Source organism: Meles meles, chromosome X (genome assembly GCF_922984935.1).
Source record: "Meles meles chromosome X, mMelMel3.1 paternal haplotype, whole genome shotgun sequence".
Lineage (NCBI taxonomy): Eukaryota > Metazoa > Chordata > Mammalia > Carnivora > Mustelidae > Meles > Meles meles.
This window is the reverse complement of record NC_060087.1, coordinates 15,741,051-15,766,049: the sequence shown is the minus strand read 5'-3', so window position 1 is coordinate 15,766,049 and position 24,999 is coordinate 15,741,051. Positions and strand designations below refer to the sequence as shown.

Here is a 24,999-nt window from a genome sequence, read left to right as displayed (position 1 = left end):
GGGGGCTAGGTCTTCTACGCAATATCCCCACCGTATGGCCCAGAAAGGTGCCATGGAGTCACTGGGCTCATAACTAGTGATGGTTGAGCACGTGGAGAATTAGAAACGGCTTACAATTTAACCAGGCTCTGTGTCGGACAGAGTCTTGCAGAACCGATGTAGTAGCCATGGGTCCCCCTTCTCAAGTTCACAGTCACCAGTCAAGTTCACAGACACATTTGTTCACATAGGACCCTCGAGCTTATTAGGGTTTCTGAGGGATTAGCAGTGGTTTCCAGAGTTCCCTGAGGTTTGACGGACCCTTTGTTCTTTGCAGTCCCTGCTCTAGACCGATAAACCTAAGAGCACCAAGACAGACCCTTGTGTGACGAAGGTATATTGGCTCATTGCACTAAGGAGATGGCATAGGAGAACCTGTGCAGCCCCGTGGCACCAAACAAAAAAAGAGTAGTTATCAGTTTGGAGGAGGAGGAATGCAGTGAAATGTAAATGAAGCAGTGTTTTGCTAGGCTCCAAGCGATGCACAGGGCTCTGCGGAAAGGGGTCAATATCAGGTCTGTACCGGGAGAGGCACCCAAGTCGTTCCTTTGGGAGCCACCAATTGAGGATAAGTGCTCCTACTGTGTTGAGAACTCTCTAAGTGAGGCTCTGTACTTGCATGTGCCACAGTGACTTCGTTCCTTCAGTCAAGAGTGGAACATTTCAGGGGCCGCTGGGGGGTTCAGTTGGTTAAGCATCTGCCTTTGGCTTGCATCATGTTCTCAGGTCCTGGGATTGAGCCCCCCCCCCCAATCAGGCGCCCCCGCTCATATGCTCTTACTCCCTCTCTCAAATACATAAAGAAATCCAATCTTTAAAAAAAAGAGTGGAACATTTCCTTATGACTGATATGATATAAACAAAAGCAAAATTTCTGATAGTCTGTGGTGTTAGAGGACAAACTTTCTCTGGGAGTAAGAAAGCAGTAGTACTCAGAGAAGGGGGAGTTAGGACCCTTTCCAGCTGCAGTGCGTGCTTGGGAGAAATACTATTTCTCATTTACTTTGCAGCTGGTGGTGTCTGCATTTGGTATGCCTGCCTGATGAATGGCTAGACAGATTTTCACTTTTTCATTCTAAGCTAAGTTTTGCTTTCTCACCACATGTTGAAATAATCAGAAAAAGGGGTCTATTTCGTTATGTTGGGTTTTTTCCCACCAGCTTTACTTGGGAGCTCTTTTATGCTACCTTTTCCGGGGAGGTGTTTTTTGCTTACTTGTCTCCCCCAAAACTCATGTGAGGCATGTCCAGTTTGAAACAAGTGTTCTTCTCTACACGGCAGTGCCTGCCACACTTGATGTGTCCTAACACACTCAGGCTCAGCATCCCAGGGTCGCATCAAGTATCTGCAACACAGACCTTGACAGGTGTTTTTCATGGACCCAGAGCAAGAATTTCTTTTTTTTTTTTAAGATTTTATTTATTTATTTGAGAGACAGAGATCACAAGTAGGCAGAGAGGCAGGCAGAGAGAGAGAGGAGGAAGCAGGCTCCCTGCTGAGCAGAGAGCCCCATACGGGGCTCGATCCCAGGACCCTGGGATCATGACCTGAGCCGAAGGCAGAGACTTTAACCTACTGAGCCACTCAGGCGCCCCCAGAGCAAGAATTTCTGTCCTGATTCCAAGTGGGGCTCTCCTAGGGAGGGTGCCCAGGCTGCCCATGCTGCTTGAGACTTGGTTTTCCAAGTACAGTCCTCTTGGAGGACAAAAGCTAACTCCCTTTGTGTTATCTTTGTGGATTTCCTTTCTCGCAAAGGCCCAGAGCTTCCCCTCACCTGAACAGGAGAAAGTGCCATCGAGGGGAGCAGTGATGAGCTCTGGACGAGAAGACAGAAAGGCTTTGCTTGTCAGATTTTTTTCTTTTTCTTTTTTTTTTTTAAATTCCTTCTTTTAAAGCAAGAGACTAAACAGTGCCATAATTCATGGTTGTGAGAGAATTTGAAAGTCAATTTCCCAGCAGGACCTAGGACTAGAGATGGTCGTTGTGATTTGGGGTCGCGGTCACCTTTTGCGTGGAGGCAGGCGCAGCAGGCCTTAGGCTCGAATTGACAACATAGTGACGTGTGCCTTGTTTTCGTTTCCCTGGTCTGGATTTGAGTGTAGGCCAGGGTTTTTCCACCTTGGCGCTCTTAATATTTGGACCAGATCACTCTGTTGTGGGGACTGTTCTGTGCCCATTACAGGATGTTTAGTAGCTTCCGCAGCCTCCATTCCCTTGATGCCGTTTGCTGTTACCAACCCCTCCTACTGTGACAACCACGATGTCTCCTGGCTTTGCCGGTGCCCGCCCGGGGAGCAAATGAACCCTACTTGCAAACTGCTTGTGCAGACTTCGACTAAGCTCTACAAAGGCACTGCCGCATCTCTGCTGCTCGGCGCACAGTGGACGCTTAGTTAATATTTACTGAGCAAAGGACAAGCGAAGATTCTTTCCAGCCCTCCCCACTAGCCCTGGATCCTCAAACTGACCCAGGACTGGCTTTTCTGTCTACATCTATCATATACCACACCCAGCCGTGGCACCCCCACCACAAGGGCCCACCCTCCAGGTCCCCACCGTTGTTTTGCTTCTCTCTAGCATTGAGTGTTCTGGCTGCATCGGTGGCTCTCATGGCGTGCTCCCTGGACCAGCAGCATCAGCATCACGTGGGAGCCGAGAGAGGCAGATCTCCAGGCCTTGCTCAGCCCTCCAGGATCAGGAACCTCGGGGGTTCTTTTTTCACACATCCTTCCTCTGATGCTGATGCCCACTCGTGCATGAGAACCACTGATGTAGACTGTTCCTTAAGCTTCCCTGTTGATGAGAATCGCCAGGGTGCACGGGGATTGCTGGTTCTGCCTCAGACCTGTTGATGGCAGCCCCCAGAGAAGGGAATCTGGGAAGGCATAGAAGGAACAGGTGCCTCACATCATTCTTGTCATCAGGAATGGTTGGGAAACACCTCCTCGACTCCTATTCTTCTGGTAAAAGTCCTAGAACATTCTACAGAGCCCGGTGCCATTTTACTCCTCTAAGAAGGGAGCCTGACTCTTTCCTTTGGGAAATGATTCCCCATTCATGATCCTCTGATGCTTTAAGCTGGAGACATCACTCTATCCTTCCTTCACTGTTGCCTTGTCAGGAGCTCTGTGCCTCATTCCCTCTCCTTGGTTACAAGCTCCTTGAGAACCAGCGACCAGTCTTATTTAACTTAGTCTCTTTCCTCCAGAATGTGACCCAGGTCCATACCCTTATTGCATTTCCAAAACACAAAAAGCTGGAAAACTAAAAGGTTCTATCTCTTGTTGAGTGACAAAACTTGTCCTGGACTAACATGCATTTATATATAGTCTTTATTTATCCTAGTTGGAGGGACAAATCATCCATTTGTTGCAGAATTTTAATGTATTTGATGGTTGGGTATAGCCCTAGGCGCCAGCTGTGAGGATGTTACCCATTGCGTGGATGTAATACATTTCCTTTCTAAAATCTGAAAAATTCTGTCTCCAGGGCCTCTGGATAAGCGATTAGGAACCAGTAGTGCCTCAGATAGTATTTGTCACTTTCATGAAAGAACTTTAGGTTTTGATGTTGGCGAAAGCAGAAACGCTGAGCTTGACACTTTTGTTCTGGTATTCCAAAGGAGAAGAATTCTAAGCGTGACCTGGTACTTTCTACCACTGCTGGAAGTTCTGGAAGGCTTCCTACCAGCCTCTGTGACACATGGGATTTCACTCTTCATGTCCTAAAATTGAGCCTGGAGAATGGTCCTGCATTTAATGTTATTTCCTTGGGTGTGTGTGTGTGTGTGTGTGTGTGTGTGTGTGTGTTCTGCTTGCTGATATATTTATTCTATTTGTTCTGCTTTTATTTTTTTTAAGCTGATGGAATTTTTAAAATTTGGTTTATTTGTTTTTGTACGAATAGATTATAAAACCATCTGAACGGAGTCATGGGCTGTGGGCATGTGAGTTCAGTTTCTTAAACAGTCTTTTTAATCTCATGTAAATTTCTAGAAGTCTAGAGATTGAAGTAATGTAGTTTTTGTTGGGGGGGGTGATGTGAATCATGACTGGACTTCTTGGGGGTTTTAATAGAACAACTTTCTTAAAAGTAGAATGCCCATCAGTACTTAGAATAGGGGATCTTGATTTGGAAGTAGGCAAAGGTCTCAGGGTCCTTGAACCTTCTGATATCTTACACAGCATTTTCTCTGTACCTTTGAATGTGTCTTTTTTTTTCCTTTTTCTGGAAAGAAGGAATTACTATTTTTTGGCTTTTTTTTTTTTTTTTTTGGTTTTTGTTTTTATCAGGTTCTTAAATGACTCTGAGACAAAAAAGCTCAACAGGTGCCTGGCTGCCTCAGTCAGTAGAGCACACAACTCTTGATGTCAGGGTTGAGTTCAAGCCCCACACTGGGTGTAGATATTACTTAAAAATAAATAGGTAAATATTTAAAAAAGACAAAAAAGCTCAAGAATTAACTCAGGATTTCAGTCTTCGGCTAATTCGTCAGTTTTTTTTTTTAATCTTTCTTTAAAGATTTTTAAAGATCTTTAAAGATTTTCTTTAAAGACAAATTCATCTCAGTTGCTGGATAAGTTGTGCCTTTATTTTTTTTTCTGTGCATGTGGGCATCTATTTGATCTCGGACTAATTAAATCCATCTAATTGATGAATAAATGGAAAATGCCTGCCTCCAGAAATTCATTTCGTTCCCTTCCTCTCCCTCTCTGTCTGCTACTCATTTAAAAATTTCTAATCTTCCCCCATCCAAAAAGCACTTGGAATTATATTCTTCTTTCAAGACATATCAAATGCCTCCTCCTTTGTGAACTCCCTCCTGAATGTAATCATGCCTTCCTCTGCAACACCACAGCCATACCTCGTCAGAGTGACTCTGTGCTTCTTCTAGCGTTTGTCCTTTCTTCTTGTCATCCTTCACCATTGCCTTCCCCAGGCATTAGTTGGTCACTTCCACACAAGGGTGCGATGGGTGGTGACTTGCATATCACAGGCTCAAGAACTGACAATGTCTTTTTCGTGGTGCTGCTTCAAGAAATGTTTGAATTAGAGAAGGGAACATCTTGTTCCATATACTCTGAAATTAGAGTCATAGTCTCAGAGTTCATTCATTTTTTCACTTATTTTTTAGTATCTTAAAACGATTCGTACATCCAAACTGACAACATGTTTTTATTTTCTAGTAGTGCTGAATTAGAACCCAAATGCCTCAGTGGTAAAGACAAGATCTTACTTTAAATATATCATGAGGACTTGAAGTGGGAGCCTCTGGTTGCCATGTTTGATTGGAGATAGCTGAGTTTCATCGCCCGTGACTAGAACCATGGAATGTCAGAGGTGGCCAGAACTCAGGCCTAGTCTGGTATGGTTCTTGGAGCCTCCAGAGCTTCACTGAGATTGTTTCAGGGTCCCCGGTAGGGGATGGGCCAGCCCCACTCTCTAATTTAACCAGAGCATCTCTGTTTTTAGTTGTTTTATATTAGAGTTTTGGAATAAGTTGAAGTTTGTTGAAAAGTGCTCTGCGGAAGTTAACCAGACTCTTCTCTCATCCCTCCTTGGCCAGTCTCTCATTTTACACCTAAGGACACTGAAGTCCAAAGCTACAGGGTAGCTGCCTCAGATTTTATGCCCAGGACAGCCCAGCTGGGACTGAACCTAGTCTTGGCAGTCCTGACTCCTGGCCAAGGACACTCTCCTCCTGTTTAGCTGTCCCTCAAATTTTCCTCCACGTCAAGAAACGTTGAGTGGGAGCTGCATCCGGTTATGGTGATGCAAAAAGGGGCAAGCTTGATGTCAAAACCTGCTTCATGGACAATGGTAGTTGAGAGTAGCCACTGATACCCGTATCTCCTCCTTTTATCTGAAATTGGTGCCTTCCAGATAATTCTTTGTCTAATGCCTCACACATAAAATCACGTACATGGTGGGAATGTTTTAAAACTGGGTTATGTTGATGTCATGTAACTATATACATTTATTAAAACTATTCATAGCATATAACTAAAATGGGTGAATTTTCTGGTATGAAAATTATATGTCATTAAAGCTGTTTTTAAAAAGGGGGGAGGGCAGGGGTATACCTGCCCTCCTTAACTAATAGCAAAACGGGGTAGAAAACAAAATGGCCCTGTGAAACATTTTAAAGGCATACTAGTAGTTTTTTATAACTATTTTCTCCGTATATTGGTTATAAGTCAATCCCACAGTCATTTATTGATCCCCTGCTGTGGGCCAGTTCTTGAGGTAACGAAGGAAGAGATGGGGGAGAGGGAGTGACACAGATGCATAGGAGGAGGGTTTCTGAGCGGAGGCAGGTTACAGTCAAGAGTTTCAGGGGAGGTAACTGGAGATGTTCCTTCTTGTCACGGTACCTTCTGCTTCGAGTGATAAAGACCTATTGCAGCGCAGCGGCGAAGTGGCGGTAAGCAGTACAGTTTAATGGAGTCGGGTAACAAGGGATCGGAGACAGGCCCCCTAGCGTTGGTTAATCTGACAGACATCTCCGTGGTGTCAAGACTCAGAGTCCCCTCCTCGGTGATTTTCCTGGCTTTCCTCTCATGGTTGAAATATGACTGCAACAGTGGCAAACACTATACGGTCTTCCAACAAGGATGAGACAGTGTTGAAAGCAAATAGGCAGGGCAACTGTTTTCCTCACAATCCTTTTTTTAATCGGGGAACAAAATCTAACAGCCTCACTCCCTCTCCCAGCAGAATTCCTCGCACACCTAAGTAGATCACATCGACAATCATTGACAAAGGGGAGTGAGATTAACATTATTTGCCTAGACATATCTCACTTATTTCCACAGCCATGGGTGGGGGGGTTCCCTGTTCCCAAACAAGTACCTGATTGCAGCAGGGTTATGTGAACTGGGAAGAGGGTGGGGAATGGCTCCTGTGAACAAATGTCTACCTCACTTAATGAACTTCTTGATGGAAAGGAATAGAAACAATGCTTCTTTTCCCTTTGTTGACCACAGGTATCTTATCTTGTTTGTAAAATATTTCCATGATTTCAATCCAATGAATTATTCTTCAGACTGGGACTCTGCAGGGCAGTTCTTCAGTAATGCTGTATTTACTTCAGTGTTGGAAGTTTTGAGGTTGGATAGTCATATTTGACTAGCGCAGTCAGTAGGAAAATTGGTAAAGAGCTGTCATTATCCAATTTAAAGATGCTTAGCTTTTTCCCTCGTTTTAGAATATTTGGCTGATTCAGAATTTGGGAGGTTTGCTATTACTAATTAAAGAGAGATGAAACATTAGTAACTGTGGGCCTAAGAATCTTTAGGCAGATTAATATTTTTTAAATTTTATTTTATTTTTTCAGTGTTCCAAGATTCATTGTTTATGCACCACACCCAGCGCTCCATGCAATACGTGCCCTCCTTAATACCCACCACCAGGCTCACCCAACCCCCACCCCTCTCTGTTCCAAAACCCTCAGCTTGTTTCTCAGAGTCCACAGTCTCTCATGGTTCGTCTCCGCCTCCAATTTCCCCCAATTCACTTTTCCTTTCCTTCTCCTAATGTCCTCCATGTTCTTCCTTATGCTTCACAAGTAAGTGAAACCATATGATAATTGACTTTCTCTGCTTGACTTATCTCACTCAGCATAATCTCCTCTAGTCCTATCCATGTTGCTACAAAAGTTGGGTATTCATCTTTTCTGATGGAGGCATAATACTCCATGTATATATGGACCACATCTCCCTTATCCATTTGTCTGTTGAAGGGCATCTTGGTTCTTTTTTTTTTTAAACATTTTTTTAAAGATTTTATTTATTTCATTTGACAGAGAGAGATCACAAGTAGGCAGAGAGGCAGTCAGAGAGAGAGAGCGAGGAGGAGGAAGTAGGCTCCCTCCTGAGCAGAGAGCCCCATGTGGGACTCGATCCCAGGACCCTGAGATCATGACCTGAGCCAAAGGCAGAGGCTTAAACCACTGAGCCACCCGGGCGCCCTGGGCATCTTGCTTCTTTCCACAGTTTGGCGACTGTGGCCATTGCTGCTATGAACATTGGGGTACATACATACATTGGGGCCCTTCTTTTCACTACACCGATATCTTTGGGGTAAATACCCAGTAGTGCAATTGCAGGTCGTAGGAAAGCTCTATTTTTAATTTTTTTGAGGAATCTCCACACTGTTTTCCAAAATGGCTGTACCAACTTGCATTCCTACCAACAGTGTAAGAGGATTCCCCTTTATCCACAACCTCTCCAACACACGTTGTTTCCTGTCTTGTTGATTTTGACCATTCTAGCTGGTAGTAAGGTGGTATCTCAATGTGGTTTTGATTTGAATCTCCCTGATGGCTAGTGATGATGAACATTTTTTCATGTGTCTGTTAGCCATTTGTATGTCTTCTTTGGAGAAGTGTCTGTTCATGTCTTCTGCCCATCTTTTGATGTAATTATCTGTTTTTTGTGTGTTAAGTTTGAGGAGTTCTTTATAGATCTCGCACATGAGCCCTTTGCCTGTATTGTCATTTGCAAATATCTTCTCCTATTCCATAGGTTGCCTCTTTCCTTTGCTGTGCAGAAGCTTTTTTTCTTGATGAAGTCCCAAAAGTTCATTTTTGCTTTTATTTCCTTTAGGCCGATTAATATTGATGGGATTTAAAACCAGTGCCCCTCAGCATGGCTTAATGAACAGAAGGCATCAGGGGCCCAGACTACCTAAGATGAAAGGTTTCCAACACTAGGACAGGGGATGTAACTGATATACTCTGTCCATTGGACAGAAAGCAAAACTATTTGCCACAGAAAGTGAGTCCCTCTCTTTCCCAGCCCCCTCTCCCTCTCTCCTCCCTGCCCTCCCATCGTATCTGAACCAACCCTGTGTGTCTGTATTACAGAACTTTTTATTGCCTTTATTTTATGTATCACTCTCTTTGATTGATGTGACATTAACCATAATAAAACCCCCCACATTTCAGTCATATAAATTGTGCTAGGGACAATATAATTAATACTTGCATATATAGCTCTAAGTTATGATCTGTCTGCAGGAACTGGCCTGGTCCTTGGGAAATATCTAAGGCCATCTAAAGCCATTAGGATTGTTGACTTAGCTGCAGAATAACAAATGCCTGTCCCAGTAGATACTAATTCTCTGGAATTTTCCTTTCTACCTTCAATCTTAAGTCATCGAACCCCACTTTTCCAAGTTTTACTTTCCTGGATACCTGACAATGTTTTTGCTCTCTTCTAAACTGGTGCTTTTGCGTAAATAGAGAAGATTTAACATCAGATAGGCTTTCTTTTTTTTTTTTAAGTTTATTTTTTTACTTATGCGATCTCTACACCCAATATGGAGGCTCGAGATCACAACCCCAAGATCAGGAGCCATACGCTCTTCTGAGTCAGCCTGGCGCCCCTAACATCAGATAGACATCAAAAGCATATAATTGATGGCATGTTTGAACTTTTGAACTGGCTTTCAGTGTTTTTCTGTCTTTGGGGGACATCCTTGCTAATGACCATCCTCACCTAAATAGTTTCCCACAGAGAGGCCTTGGGACATATTTGAACCAGTTTATCTCCCCAGGATACACATGTATATAAAGAACATTTAGTGAGTATTTGTTGGCTGTTTGTGGTTGACACATATTCACATAGAAATATCTGTCTCAGGAGATATACCGTAATGGAGTCTTTTTTTCATTGTTTTGAGTACCTTGAAAGCATTTAATATACACAGATACCTGTTTCTGATTTAGTGAGGTGTGGAAGAAGGCAGTGAGGGCAGAATTTAAGCTTTTTGCTCTTTGTAGATCATGCCTGCTTACACATGCCCCCAAAGAGTATAGAAAATGGTATATAAAATAAAGAGCACATAAAATATACACCTGAGACCAAGGAAATCTTTTTGGTTTTCTGCCTGAGAGATACAAAGCAGTCAACAGCACTTGATGGCATCACATGATTTGTGAAGGAGAAAAAGTGAAGAGAATAAGTAAGTATGAGCCCCAGATGAAGCAATCTTAGGTAGTTTCTTGTAGGTGACCCTTTCTTTATTCAATCCTTATAACCTCTCTGTTAAGTGTGCTTTTCCCTGAACTTAATGTGAGAGTGGGCATCTTTTCCTCAGCCACCCATTAGAAGAAGCGTTGTAAGGGTTATGTTGTCTTTTCTTCTTACAGCCAAGGATTACTGCAAAGTAATATTTCCATATGAGGCACAGAATGATGATGAATTGACAATCAAGGAAGGAGATATAGTGACTCTCATCAATAAGGTAAGCAAAGCTTCCCTCCTGCCTTTGAAACTGCAAGCCATTTGGAGGCATTGACTGGACAGTACAAGCTCTTGTTTTAGGCCTTTAAACATTTGATTTTCATTTCCTGAACTCCCAAGAAAGACTCTTGCGTCTTTTCTCTTGATCGGGCTAAGCCGACACATCCAGGTGAGTGAACGAACTTGAAAACCAAATAGGTTCTGTTGGCCTTGGAGCCAGCTACAGATTGACACGGCCCAGTGGAAAACTCCATCCCAGAGCGGCTAACCCAGTAGGCAGCCTGCTTGGCTGGAGAGCCCGCCCTGTCCTGAGGTATCCAAAGAGGGGCTTTAAAAAGGCAGGTCATGCCTCACGGGCAGCAAACGTGTAAAGAATGTGTGCTGTTCCGATCAAAGACAGGTAGCATGGCTGAGAGAATTTTGCTTGTCTTGTCTGGGCGAAGAAGGTTGGATGATTTTATCATCACTGCAGGCAGAGCTCTGTAAACATACAGAGAGCTCTAGAAGTCCATGTGAAGTGACACAGCTTAACAGGGCCCGAACCATGTACTGTTTATGCTTTCATGCAATGGTACTCACCAAGTAGGTGGTTGAAAGATACATTATTTAAATGATTCCTAGAATAGATGACGTTTTGTCTGAGATACAGGATTCTCATGATGGTCGCGTACGGTGAAAAGCTGACCCATCTTTAAGATGTCTAAGTGGCTTTATTCTGCGGTCCAAGTGAGTGGCAGGGAACATGTGATGCTCTCGGGACAAGAGTGACTTGGGGATTGTCATGGCTACCTGTGCTCATGCAGGACTGGAAAGCATTGGCAGGGTGGAGAGTGCAGGGAAAGAGGAGAGAGAACAGGCAGAGGTTAGGGCGGGGGACGTAGACTCTGGGTCTCGCTCCTGTGGCCATTACAGAGAGGGAGGGGATCACGGGGTTTGCCTACGCCTCCTTCCCGCATCCCCAAGTGTGTCCATAAAGTGATGGAATTCCTTTCTGGAGTAGCAAACTACTCCCAGTGCTGCTGAGAGGCCAAGAACTTGACCATTGTTTTACGTGTAAGCTGTTCTCCCGCGTTCATTTTAGCGTATTTCTGTTAAGTGTTTTCCATGGCAGGAGGAAATCAGAACCGGGTAAAATGCAGCCCGTCTTGTTCCTTTCTGCCGAGGAGGCAGAGCAGTTCTCGTTCTTTCCCACCCTTCCCCTTCAACCGTCAGCCGCGCCTCCTTCAGGCGGCTTCTGCATGGCGCGTTTCCTATTTTGAACCATACCCTACATGGAACACTCGGAATAAAGAAGTTGCTAAATAGGTGTAAAGCACAATACAAATAGTTCAATAATCAGCACAGATAATTGGTGTTAGTCCTACAGGGAAAGGGGTAGATCACTTTCCCCTGCGACGAGCGCCCGGAGAGCGCAGTAACCCATGCTTTGCAATGGGGGGGCACTCAACTGTTTTTCTTTTCATTCAGAGGGCGGCAGCCTCTTTTTAACCAAAAACCAGATGTACTAATAATATTTAATAAGGTTTGGGGGGGAACCTACCACGGATGGTCTGTTATCTGAATACATCTATTTCTACCTTAATATATTATATTCCTGTCCTTGTCATTTGATTACATACAATGAGAACACATTCATCTTGATGTTTTTGTTCCTACCAGCTTGAGATCCATTCTGATAAAAAAGAATTGAATTTTTCTAAAGAGCTTAGTCAGAAAGAGACTGTCTCCTGGTTCCATCCTCCATGTGCACAGCCAGGAGAAAGGAACGGACAGCTGTGCAAGGCTGGTCTCAGTTGTCCGGGAGATCGTGCCAGACGTCCCTGCTTTCGTAGCTTCCTGCAGTTAGGTGCAGTTTAGAAACAGAAGTTGCTTATGGATAATATTATGACATTTGCAAAACGTGACCTCGTTATCCTTGCTGTACACTTGGCCCCTTGACTTGGCTTACACCCTGCTCCTGCTCCTCAGGCCGAGAGTGCCCTTGTCATTTTCACCCTTGCTCCCCCTCCATCAGCCCGACCCCCGCACGTGAGCCCTGCGGCTCCAGAACCTAGCGATTCTGCCTTCCTGTGTCCCTGCCTCTTCATGTCCTTGGGAGAGCCAGGCCCAGGCCAGAGGCTGTACTTCCTTCCTCTCCCGGCTCCCTCCATGGCACCTGCTCCAGAGGAGAACGCGGGGGCAGCCAGGGGCGGAGGGATGCTGGCACCCCAGCCCCCTCGTTTTATCGTCTCCTAATGGTGCTTTGCTCGTGGGACCCCTCTGCTCCAGTGAAAGTCTTTAGCAACTTTCCTCTCCTTTATTGTCAAATCCAGCTCGATTCTCCTGGCACCCATTTGCCCAGGCGCTCTGGCCTCAGTCTGGCTTTTCTGGCCTTGGTCCACATCACTGTTCTATAGCAAGCTCTCCTGGGATGTTCCCAACCTGCTCATGCATCCTCCCTAACTTGACCCCGGCCATATTCCTGCTGCCCAGGATGCCCTCTGTCAACCCACTTAGCTGGTTTTTCAATAGCTAATAATACAGCCAGTCTCAACTCATGCTGCATTATGTACCTGGGCCCATTTTTAGCTTGTTACTTTAAAATGTCCCCTGTGCACTATCAATTTTGCTTTTATTATTCTTTTATATAGTCTGTGAAATCGGGTCTCTTGATATCCTGTCCTTCTGCCGGTTTTGACTTTTATTCCCCAAAAATATCAGCCAGCCTTGACCTAACGTTCCACTTGGTTGGAAGCATTTTAGAATGACAAGTGCCGTGTAGGCTACCTGCTCAGAGAAACCGGGGTTTGAATCCCAGCAACACCACTCATGGCTGTGTGTCACTGGGCATTTCACTGAACCCCTCTGAGCCTCAGTTTCCTCGGCCAGAAGGCAGACCTCACAGGGCTGCTGTGAGGATTTGCTAAGGTGCTGCGTATACATAGATCGTCACTTCAACTTTGGTTGCTCTTTGACCTTGGAAATGGGGAAGGAAGGGCTCTTGTGATTGGGCCCAGTTTGCTGCTGGGGCAGGAACACCATGTTCTAAGGAGGGGAGGGGTAACAGTGGTGGAAGACTTGCCTGAAAATAGCTCAGAATTCACAAGGGGTGAGATTTCAGCAAGAATTTGGAGAAAAAATATGCCGTTAAGTATTTCACTTGCTGAAAAGTGGGGGAAAATGGACTCTGAGTCTGTCATACCTTGCTGACGTTATAGAAAATTCTTACATCTTCCTCAGAGTTGAAGAATCACCTATAAATTCATTTAGATGAATGTGTGCTGTTGATACTGTAAAGAGAGGAGCTTCGCTATGATTTGTTTGATGTGTATTTTGATATGCTGCTTTATTATGTGTATGAGTGGAGATGAAAGACCTGAATCATTGTTGTCTAAATTCAACTTCTTTGGCTGGAGAGGTGCTCAGTTTACCCCAAATTCCTTCGGTGTTTTTGTTTCAGAGTTAGCTAAGGTGGTTCCCCTTTGTCCTGTTTTTCTGGGCTGTGGCAGGAGTCACAGGGCAGGCATTGCCCTCGTTTTTAGCCCTAGATTGTCATTTCGTGTAGCTTTCTAGAAAATGAGTCAGACACCCTTAGTGGGTGCCTGTAAGCCCTCCACGGTTCCTGAAATAATGTGCAAAGACCTGAACTATTTGTGTGTGTCCCTGGAAACTAGGATGAAATGTGGCAACCCAAATGGTTTGTTTTTTAGTTTATTTATAAAGAATTCTTGTGGATTTGGGAACATTTCCATTTGCACAGAACACACCTGTGTTTAGCTTTTATTTCCAGTCACTCAAAAATAGCTCCTTCATCTGTGTTCCTGCCGCCCCCATCCCTGCCTTCGTGATTTGTGCTCAGAGCATGGTTGAAAGGGTTCAGAAGCCTCTGGGTCTGGTTTCCAGCGAGAGAAGCTCCCTAAAGAAAGGTTGAGAGCAGCCTGGTGCAGGCCAGGCTGGGGTTCAGCTGTAATGGTGACCACCTCCGGGCACTCCTTGCTCAGACCGCTGCCACCTGGGGGTAAGCAAGCCCACCTGTGAGAGGGCTGATGTTCCTGACCTTGGCCGACAGCCTCTTGGCCTCAGCCCCCCTAACCTGGAAGGAAGGGCTTCCCATGTGAGCCCTTTGTAAACAAGGATCTTTAAGTGTATATTTCTTATTAAAAAGCTCCCCTGAGTAGCTGTGTCTTTGAGCCTTAACAAAGCACACACACCCCCCCCCCCGCCCTCATTTCTTCATGGGTATAAGCCTATTTGAGAACATGAAAGTAAACACTATGAAAGATAATATTACTGATAAAAATCATGGAGCATGGAGATGGAAGGAAGGGGAAGGAAACTGATTGATATGCCCTAAAGAAAGAAGGAAGCCAGAAGATAAGATAAAGGTAGAAATAGAAGAAAAAATACAAAGTGGGGTACCTGGGTGGCACAGGTGGTTAAGCGCCAGCCTTCAGCTGGGGTCATGATCCCAGGTGCCAGGACCGAGTCCCGCCTAGGACTCCCCGCTCAGCCGGGAGTCTGCTTCTCCCTCTGCCTCTCCCCTTCCCCCCTACCCCGCTCGTGCTCTCACTTGCTCTCTCTCTCAAATGAATAAATTAAAAATCTTTTCAAGAAGAGAAAAAAATAATGAGGGGAGAGTGTCACCTTTTCCTCAGGATATTTCAAACCAGGGACCGTTCAATATTTGGAGCTGGACCTGCTGTGAGGGCGGAGTTAGGACTGCAGCTTCCTTCATCTCTACGCTCCTCCTTTCTAGACAACTCTTGAGCACCTCACTTAATGATGGGCCAGTTTATGTGCACGACCGCAGCTTCCCAGTGCAAGACCCTTCCAGGGTAGCTGGCAGCAGGAGCCCAGGGCCCCTCGTCGCCATTCCTTTCCCTCATGGTGGCCCTGGAAGTTCGGTGGGACCACGGGTGTCCTGTGTAGATCACGGAGAAGGAACAGAGGCCTAGAGTGCAGAAGTGACTTTCCCAGGGTCTCCAAGCATGCCAGGGGCAGACCTAGGGCAGGGTTGTGGGGCCTGAGCTGCCTTGTGGGGCTGTCGGATGCTCTTAGAAGGTGGGGCTCAGCCGCTCTCAGAGACGACTTGTCTACTCACAGACTCATCCTCTGCTGCTGGATATCTAGGGCAAGTGCCTATCAAATTTGCTTTCTACCTTAAAGATGTGATCACTATTTAATCAGGGAAACGGTATTACCATGCCATTACCCTGTCTGCTTGCATGCTGGTGGTACCCATGTTTGTGATCTCTTTGGGTTAGGATCGTCCGTGACTTTGTGATTCCACTGTCAACTCCACAGAAATGAAATGATCGAAGGAGGAGGAGACGATGAGCTCAGCTCAGGGCTAATACTGGTTCTTTCCGTGCCTGAAACCCTCTTCTCCCCCTTCCTTCTGCTTTCTTCCGTGATGGCTGATTTTGCCTTCCTCTTTCTTCCCGCTGGGTACCACTTAGTATTCTGGTTGCTTTTAGCATGAAGAAAGAATGAATGAAAGGAAGGAAGGAAGGAAGAGAAAAGGAGGGAGGAAGGGAGGGAGGAAGGGAGGGAGGGAGGGAGGGAGGAAGGAGGAGAGAGAGAAGGAGACAGGTGGGAGTCCTGAGCTCCTTCTTAAGTCATTCTGTGATTATGTGTTCTTTTGTTTGTTCTAATGTTTATTTTCCCTTCCTGCCTCCCTCTGATTAATTCATTAATTGAAACACTTATTCACGAGAGAAATGTTTTCACACTTCCTTGCTTCCCGCCCCATAGGAAGTAATGATGTTTCCTCAAAGAGAAGAGGTTTTAGGAATCTCAAGAAAGGTTCTCAGGCTGGTATAAGAAAGCCCATTAGCTAAATAGATTGCTGGCCTTGACCCCTTCTCTCTGCACTGCTGAAGCTTTTAGCAGAGCTAAAATGCTAGGATTAAGTGTGGTTTCAAGGGTGAGGAGTAAATTAGCAGGTGTCACCCTGAAAATGATGACACACTGACAGACCCGTTAGAAGGACATGTTTCATGAGTGAAGAAGTTGGGCATAGGGCCGGCATCATCTGGGCTTCCACACATTTAAAGAACGCCAGTGTTCACCAAATGAGCCTTTTGTGTCATAGGACGTATTTTTTGTGGTATGGCCTGCCTTGTTAGACTGCAAATGTCCTTCCTAGAGACAGAAGCCACAATGTATCTCCTCCTCAGAGCATTAGAAATCCCAAGGAATACCATTGGCTTCTGTTTTGCCTTCCTCTTTAAAGTAACCAGAACACTGGAACCGTTGCGAAGAATCCTGATACCGTAAGTACGTTTGATCAAAACTTTTCCTCACTGAGCTCATTTTATTATCGTAAACACAGTTTTAAATTAGATGAGGTTGGTAAACGTAGGACTTGATGTGGTAGAAATTTTCTCTTTCGTTTACCAGGAGACAGCCAAAACAGTACCACCCCCAAATTCTGACGGCCACGATGGCAGATTTTTGATAGAGGAGTTTGCCATTGATAAGACTCCCCAGCTTTTAATGCCCCCACAAGTGATGCCGAACTGTTGAAAGCCTGACAGTCACCCCCGTCCAGAGCGGCAGGACAGTGGTAATCCGTGCGACACCGCCACGGGATCCTTTTCTCCTGCAACACACAGAAAACCCTGCAGGTGTCTCAAAGAATTAGAGAAACTCTTTCTGTTTTCCATTGCCAACCTTTCTGTTTGTATTACTCAGAGAGGGCCATTGTGAGAATGAAATGAGATGTTGTGGCTCAAAGGGCTTCAGAAATATAAAAGTTGAATTCTCGTTGGTGCTCTGAGAAGTTATTACAGGAAAAAGAAAAAAACAAATGCCCAGTGACTGGAAGTTTTTACTTCACGTACTGAACTGTCCTGAAATTCAGTTCCGCACTTTCCCTGAAATTCCCCTTTACTATCTATTTTTTGACTTTTCTTAGGAAAGAAGTAATTTATTGTAGTTCTACAACCTCTGTCTTATGAAAGTATCACAAAGCTCTTTAGATTCACATTTACATTTTACTGAAATATGCTTTTCTGAGACGGAAAGTGGCATGGGATGTACTTTTAGATAGTATTTTAAAATTATATGAGTAATACCTACTCTAGGGAAAAAGTGAGAAGAAAAACAGATAAATAGATAAATACCAGGAGAAGTCGAAATCACCTGTGACCTCACCATCTTCGGTACCTCTCAGTATCCGAGCTGTAGTCTTCCAAATGTTTTACACACAGAGACAGAGACACACACAAATTTCAGCTCAAAAGAAAAATAAGATCACATAAACACACATTATTTTGTAACCCTCTTTTTTCCAAACATATCATGCCTGTCTTCGGCAGCATGGTTAAATAGTTCCTTAGAGTCCTGTTGTACGAAGTACCGCAGTTCTCTTTTATGTTTAATTTGTTTCTAGGTTTTCCTTATTTTAGACCATGTTGCGTGCGGTCATCACTTTGTAAACTCTTGCACATGTAATTGGTTCTACCACTTTCTACTACTTGTATAACCTTGGGAAGATTGCTCAGTTTCTCTGTGCCTCAGTTTCCACATCTGTGAAGTGGGGATGATGTTAGTACTTACCTCCTGGCGTTGCAAAGATTAAATGAGTTAAAGGAAGTAAAGCACTTAGCATGCCTTGCTCAGAGTTAATGCTGTAAAAATGTTAATAGTTGTTACTATTTTTTTGATGATAAGTAGCTAACTGTAATGCTGCCTCAGTTCCTTTTAAATATATTTGAGTGATGTTATGAAAGATTGTGCCAATTTAGCCTCCCCAGCAGTGTGTGCGAATATGTTTTCCTATCCTTGTCATCCTTGGATATTATCGTTCTTTCTAATCTCTGCTAATCTGATAGGTGTTTGCATTTTTAAAAATGATTACTCAAGTTGAAAATCTTATGTGTCATTTTCCAATTGATTTTTATAAAAATACCTTATATTCATGACATTAACCTGTCATCTTTCACATTTTAAGTGTTTTTTCTTAGTTTATGACTCAGAGATATTTAAGAAAAACATCATTAAAAATAAATACCTTTTAGACTTAAATTTCCTCCATTTTCTAGTTAACTAGATAATGTAGTACAATTCATCCTTGTAAGAATCCTTGTAAGAATAGTTTTACTTCAGGCTTTTATATTTCAGTCCTAGTTGGAAAGGGTAGCTGGCTATTAAGTGCATTCCTTTTCTGCCTTCCTCAGGGCTTTTGGAGGTTCTATTTAAAGCTTCTGTCCTTACAAGCATTTTTTTTTATACAATGGCATTCAGAGAGCCCCTGAGGTTCTGCATGGATATATATAAGGAGCCTCATATTCTAGATCAGAGCTTAGCCAACTTTCTCTGTAAAGGGCCAGAGAGTAAATATTTTAGGCTTGATGGTCTTTGTTGCAACTATGCAAAAGCAAGTCATAGAAGTAAATGAATGGGCATGGCTGAGTTCCAATAAAACTTTATTTATAGACACTTAAATTTGAATTTTGTGTGATTTTCACATTCCTTGAAATATTCTTCTTTGGTTTTTTAAAACCATTTAAAAATGTATAAACTATTCTCAGTGGGATGAACAGAAATAGGTAGCAAGCCAGATTTGGTCCATGGGCTATAGTTTGCTGGCCCCTAAGATAGAATGTCTAGAAACAGACCCAAAAAATATAGCCAATTAATTTTCAACAAAGGTGCAAGGAGAATTTAAGAAAGAAAGGGTAGTCTTTTCAGAAGTGGTATTGGCACCATTGGAAATCCATAAACACAACAAAACCAAAAATACCCTAACCTAAACTTAACACATCCTACAAAAATTAACTCAGAATGGACTGAGTAGATCTACATGTGAAATCATTCTACTAAAATGTAACATAGATCTACATGTAAAACCAAAACCACAAAATGTTATTTATGAAAACATTGGAGAAAGAGTTGTTAGACATGACACCAAAGGCACAGTCTATGAAAGAAAATACTGCTAAATCGAACTTTGGCAAAATTAAGAACTTGCGCTCTGCAAAGCTACTGTTCAGAGAATATTGATTGGTCTGTTTTTCTTACAAGGCGATTTGAGACTAAATAATTGCCTGATAAGTAATTGCATGAATTTCAAGGACATTGGTTTTGTCCTCTGTCTTCCTGGGAATATTCTTTATAACACAAGACCGCAGATCTCCCTTATCAGAGCCTTTTTCCCCAAGGTGGCAAACAGATGTAACCACATGCTACCAGTCAGGCTTGGGCTCAGCTGAGCAGCCTGAGGGCCTATATTTGACCTGGGAATTGTATTTTTCACTCATTGCACATGGCCTATAAGCCAAATTCGCAGAGTATAGAGAAAAAGACCCTCACACAAATTTTTATGCCAAGGAATAAGTTTTCCTTTGAAAACTGAAATATGGATATGTCTGGTGAAGAATGGAAGTGGAATTTATGAATAGTTGCTACAGCTGGCTTGGATGGATGGTCTTGACATTCATAATGGTCATGGGCATGCCCTTTACCTCATATTCCTTCCTGGTCCTTATCTGTGAAATGAAGATATTCCCCCACCTTCATCCATAACAGCTTTCTTTGTTACCTCTTAGAGGTAGGGCAAAAGCTAAGAAAATCTCTTAAAACATAATGTAAGATGCTTTATAAGTGCCAGTGTCTCTGTCAATGAAGCAAAATGATTTTTAATTATATCTACTACCCTTTTAATGGAAGAAAAGCATGTGTCAAGATGGAGAATCAATAGTTTCCTAAACATAAATGCAAATGAACACTCAGCTATAGGATGAACGTCCTTGAGGGGTAGACTGTGTTACTAGCCACGTGCTTTGTATGAGCCAAAAGTATCATTAGAAACAGCTTTCAAAATTTAGCATAAAACGGGCACCTGGGTGGCTCAGTCAGTAAGTGTCCAACTCTTGGTTTTGGCTTGGGTCATGATCTGAGGGTCCTGAGACTGAGCCTCCCGGCGGGGTCCATGTTCATCAAGGAAGCTGCTTAAAGAGTCTTTCCCTCTGCCCCCCCCCTACCTGTGCATATGCACGCTCCCTCTCTTTCTCAAATAAATAACTCTTTTTTAAAAATTAGCATTAAATTGTCATCTCAATGTAAATGACTTAACAAGTAGAAAACGGAAAATTTCTATGGAAAAATAACTTGCATAATTTTGCATCCTTGATTATGTTTAAATAGACCCCCCAAAATGTAAAAGTGCTTCCTTAATGAGTTGCGTTTTGTGTATGACTTGTTCACGTGCCTTTATGTGTTGATGGCACATGTCATGCTTAAAGCCCAATCATAAGGGGCACCTGGGTGGCTCAGTGGGTTAAAGCCTCTGCCTTCGGCTCAGGTCATGGTCTCAGAGTCCTGGGATCAAGCCCCACATGGGGCTCTCTGCTCAACAGGGAGCCTGCTTCCTCCTCTCTCTGCCTGCCTCTCTGCCTACTTGTGACCTCTCTCTGTCAAATAAATAGAATCTTAAAAAAAAAAAAAAAAGCCCAATCATAAGTACATAGGAAAGGTCCTCTCTGCAAATATCTCCACATGATTACTAATTTTTGAAGTTGATTTATGAGAGTAGAAGTTCTTCCATTCTGATATTAGAAAAAAGGCTAAAAGCATAAGTATTTCCTGAAACTTAAGATTGTATAGCCTGCAAATAAAATAATGAAATCGGTAAGCTATTCTTGTATATTTGTCTATGTGCAACCTCAATGGCTATGCCCCACAATTCCAGGAGATGCCCAGTATGAATGGTGACCCTGGAGTTGGACCAGTACGGAAGTATCTGTTGGGTGCCGTTCTCTGAAGAGGCTTCAGATAGAAGCATCTTTTTCTAAGAGGGAAACAGGCTGTGAGTAATGAGGCCTCTGGGGCTTCTGCTCTGGCTTGTCCGCTATTAAAAATCCCTTCAGGTCTTCCTCAGTCCTGCCTGCTGCCTGCCTCTCATAATGTCTGTGGAAGTTCTATTCTCTTTCTGGGGACCAAGATTTGAGGTCAGCTTTTTGCTCAGTTCTTAATGACATCTGGACTCAAAGTTTACTTCTGTGGCAAATCCTAACCCATGTGCTATGAGTGGGCTATGGGAGTATAAGGTGGTGATCCCCTCAGCTCTCCAGGTGGATGGAAAAGGCCTGAGGTAGCCTGAAACCCACTCTGGGTTGATGGCCTTCAACAGCGTTTGGCTTCCAGCGATATGTCATGAACATATCATTATATATGTATGCCATTATCTGAAAAAAGTTGGATGGCACTGACTTACTGCATGTATTTAAATTTTCCATATAATGATGTTTAATACTGACTCTACTTTTCCTTAGGGAGTATTCAACCTTCCCTGTTAGAGAAAGGTGCATACGACTAGCAGAGGAGACTCTAGGATAATTAAAAACTCTCATACGTCTTTTCATTTTAGAAATTCTTTCTCTAGGACTTCTTTTGGGAATTAGACCTTGAAATAGCTCAGACTTTTAAAGATAGAGCTTCAAGTTCTATTAAGCCTAGAAAAAAGAAATAAATTCTAATTAAAGAAACAGTCTTTTTAAGCAAACATAACTTCTGGTTATAGCCACGATGGAGTCAAAGGTGTGAGACTTACCCTCCTGCCAAAGACAACTTTTAAATTGGACAAAATACATGAACCCACTGTTTTTAGGCACTGGGTAACACACAGCGTGGGGATGTAATCCTTGAGAAAAGGATTTCACATCAACCCTGGCTTTCTTCTAAATTGCAGCAGAGCCCAGTGGAGCCCCAAAAGAAAGCAGAAGACTCATCAGATAGAGGAAACAGAGGTTGTAATTCAGGGCTGCCAAGGTGGCTGGACTTTTTGAGACAGTAAATCGCTGAGGAGCGAGCTGTACAAAGGAAGGGCTCCAGAAGACTATATATAGGAGTCCTTTGAGTCTTTTGCCAAATAGTAAGCCATGCATCAACAGGGCAAGACTCCACCAGGCCTGGAAGAAAATAAGCCTGGGGCGTGGGTGGGCCGCGAGCTGAGGGAATATCCCAGAAGTCACCAGGGGTGGGAGATGTTGGAGTTCCCGCCAAGCAGGGTCGGAAAACTTTGCTGAACACACCTGGCATCTCACTGAGAATCCAGAAGGGGCAGTCGCGGGAACAGCGCTCCCCTAACCTACCCTATAGCCTAACAAAGTTTTAAGCCACAGCCTTGACAGGTCAAGCTGATCCGTGAGCCACTTGCTCGCCATTAACAAAACTCAACACTCTTATAAGGAAGACCTCAAAATCCAGTCTCAACAGTGTAGCATGCACAGTTGTTGAAAATACACAATCACAAAGTAGGTACAAAGAAGCAGGAAAATTTGAGGTACCGTGTGGGTGGCTTACAGACATGGGGGCATTTCTGCATACTTTTCAGGCATCCATTCCCGCTTCCATTCATATCGGCATGACCGAGCGGAGCCTCAATTACTGCTCCTTGTGCGTTCCTCATCCAGTTTCTCATTGCCAGTTATATAATATGTACAGTGACAGAAGCAGAAATTAGTGTTGCAAAAGCCGCTAAGTTCTTGCCCAATAAAAAGTCAGGATTTTGGGGCGCCTGGGTGGCTCAGTGGGTTAGGCCGCTGCCTTCGGCTCAGGTCATGATCTCGGGGTCTTGGGATCGAGTCCCGCATCGGGCTCTCTGCTCGGCAGGGAACCTGCTTCCCTCTCTCTCTCTGCCTGCCTCTCTATCTACTTGTGATCTCTCTGTCAAATAAATAAATAAAATCTTTAAAAAAAAAAAAAAAAGTCAGGATTTTTTACAAGTTAGATAAACTCTTTGAGGTCATGAGCTCCCAGGGTCATGAAACAGTGAACGACTCCCTAAGCCTTGATTATCCTAGGATGTTGACATTTGGAATGTGACATTTTTTTTCCCCTTTAATTTCTTTCGTCAGTGTTTTTGTAGTTTTTGTGGTAGAGGTCTTTCACCTCCTTGGTTAAGTTTATTCCTAAGTATTTTTATTATTTTTGGTATAACTGTGAGTGGGATTCTTCTCTTAATTTCTTTTTTTTTTTGGTACTTCATTGTTAGTGTATAGAAATGCAATAGATTTCTGTATATTAATGTTGTGTCCTGCGGCCTTGCTGAATTCATTGTCAGTTTGAGTAGTTTTTGGTGGAGTCTTCAGGGTTTTCCATATAGAGTGTCATGTCATCTGCAAATAGTGGAAGTTTGACCTCTTGCATACTGATTCGGATGTCTCTTTTTGTTGTCTGATTGCTATGGCTAGGACCCCCACTACTATGTTGAGTAGAAGTGGGGACAGTGGACATCCCTGTCTTGTTCCTGACCTTAGGGGAAAAGGCTGTCAGGTTTTCCCCACTAAGGATGGTGTTAGCTGTGGATTTTTCATATAAGGCCTTCATTATGTTAAGGTATATTCCCTCTAGACCTACTTTGTCAAGAGTTTTTTTATCATGAATGGACGTTGTACTTAGATGCTTTTTCTGCTTCTGTTGAGGTGATCGTATGATTTTTAACCTTTCTCTTGTTAATGTGATGTAGCACGTTGATTTGTGACTATCAAACCATCCTGGCAATCCAGGCATAAATCCCAGTTGACCGTGGTGAATGATTTTTTAATGTACTGTTGGATTTGGTTTGCTGATATTTTGTTGAGCATTTTTTTAAATTTTTATTTTATTTTTTCGGATTTGAAGATTCATTGTTTATGCACCACACCCAGTGCTCCATGCAATCCATGCCCTCCTTAATACCCACCACCAGGCTCACCCAATCCCCCACCTCCCTCCCCTCCCAAACCCCCAGTTTGTTTCTCAGAGACCGCAGTCTCTCATGGCTCGTCTCCCCCTCTGATTTCCCTCAACTCACTTCTCCTCTCATTTTTGCATGTATGTTCATCAGTGATATTGGCCTATAGTTCTCTTTTTTTGTAGTGTCTTTATCTGGTTTTAGTGTCAAGGTAATGCTGGTCTGATAGAATGAATTTGGAAGCTTTCCCTCCTATTTTTTGGAATAGTTTGAGAAGAATAGGTATTAACTCTGCTTTAAGTGTTTGGTAGAATTCCCCTCTGAGACCATCTGGTCCTGACTTTAGTTTGTTGGGAACTTTTTGATTACTGATTGAATTTCATTGCTGGTAATCAGTCTGTTCAAATTTTCTGTTTCTTCCTGATTCAGTTTTGGGAGTTTATATGTCTCTGGGAATTTGTCCATTTCCTCTAGGTTGTCCAATTTGTTGGCTTATAATTTTTCATAATATTCTCTTACAGTTTTTTGTATTTCTGTGGCATCAGTTTTTATTTCTCTTCCTTCATTTCCAGTTTTATTTATTCGAATGCTGTCTTTTTTTCTTGCTGAGCCTGGCTAAAGATTTATCCCTTTTGTTTATCTTTTCAAATAACCAGCTCCTGGTTCCACTGATCTGCTCTATCGTTTTGTTTTTTTTTTAGTCTGGAATGTGACATTTCCATGAGTGAGTTCATCTCTGGGGCTGTCTCCTTGGCTTCTCTCACGAACTGTGTCCTGCCAGGCATTTTTTCTGACATTGAGGTAGACAGTAGTCTTCTTTTTCCCCTCTTACCTCATAAACCATGATGTTGATAAGCCTCCTTTAATAACTGACTGACGGGGATGTTGGAAATTCTGAGCAGAAATCCCAGCCATGCAGAATAATTGCATCTCTTGGGGAGGTGTTAACAAGCAGAGGCAAAGCTGAGTGCTCCTGGGCTCTGGCTTCTATGGATCTTTCTCTCAAGGGCCCCCCTGAAGCTCCACGCAGAAGACGTTCATTAGTAAATATTA

At 43.4% G+C, this 24,999-nt stretch overlaps 1 protein-coding gene across 7 annotated transcripts in view; it reads left to right on the top strand.

Annotated features, from left to right (window-relative positions):
* Positions 1-24,999, top strand: part of SH3KBP1 (SH3 domain containing kinase binding protein 1) — a 341,474-nt gene that overhangs the window by 243,828 nt on the left and 72,647 nt on the right. For all 7 annotated transcript variants that reach the window (XM_045995813.1, XM_045995818.1, XM_045995814.1 and 4 more), the window contains one exon: positions 10,193-10,287. In XM_045995813.1, the coding sequence (XP_045851769.1) occupies positions 10,193-10,287 (95 nt within the window). The remainder of the gene's footprint in view (positions 1-10,192; positions 10,288-24,999) is intronic.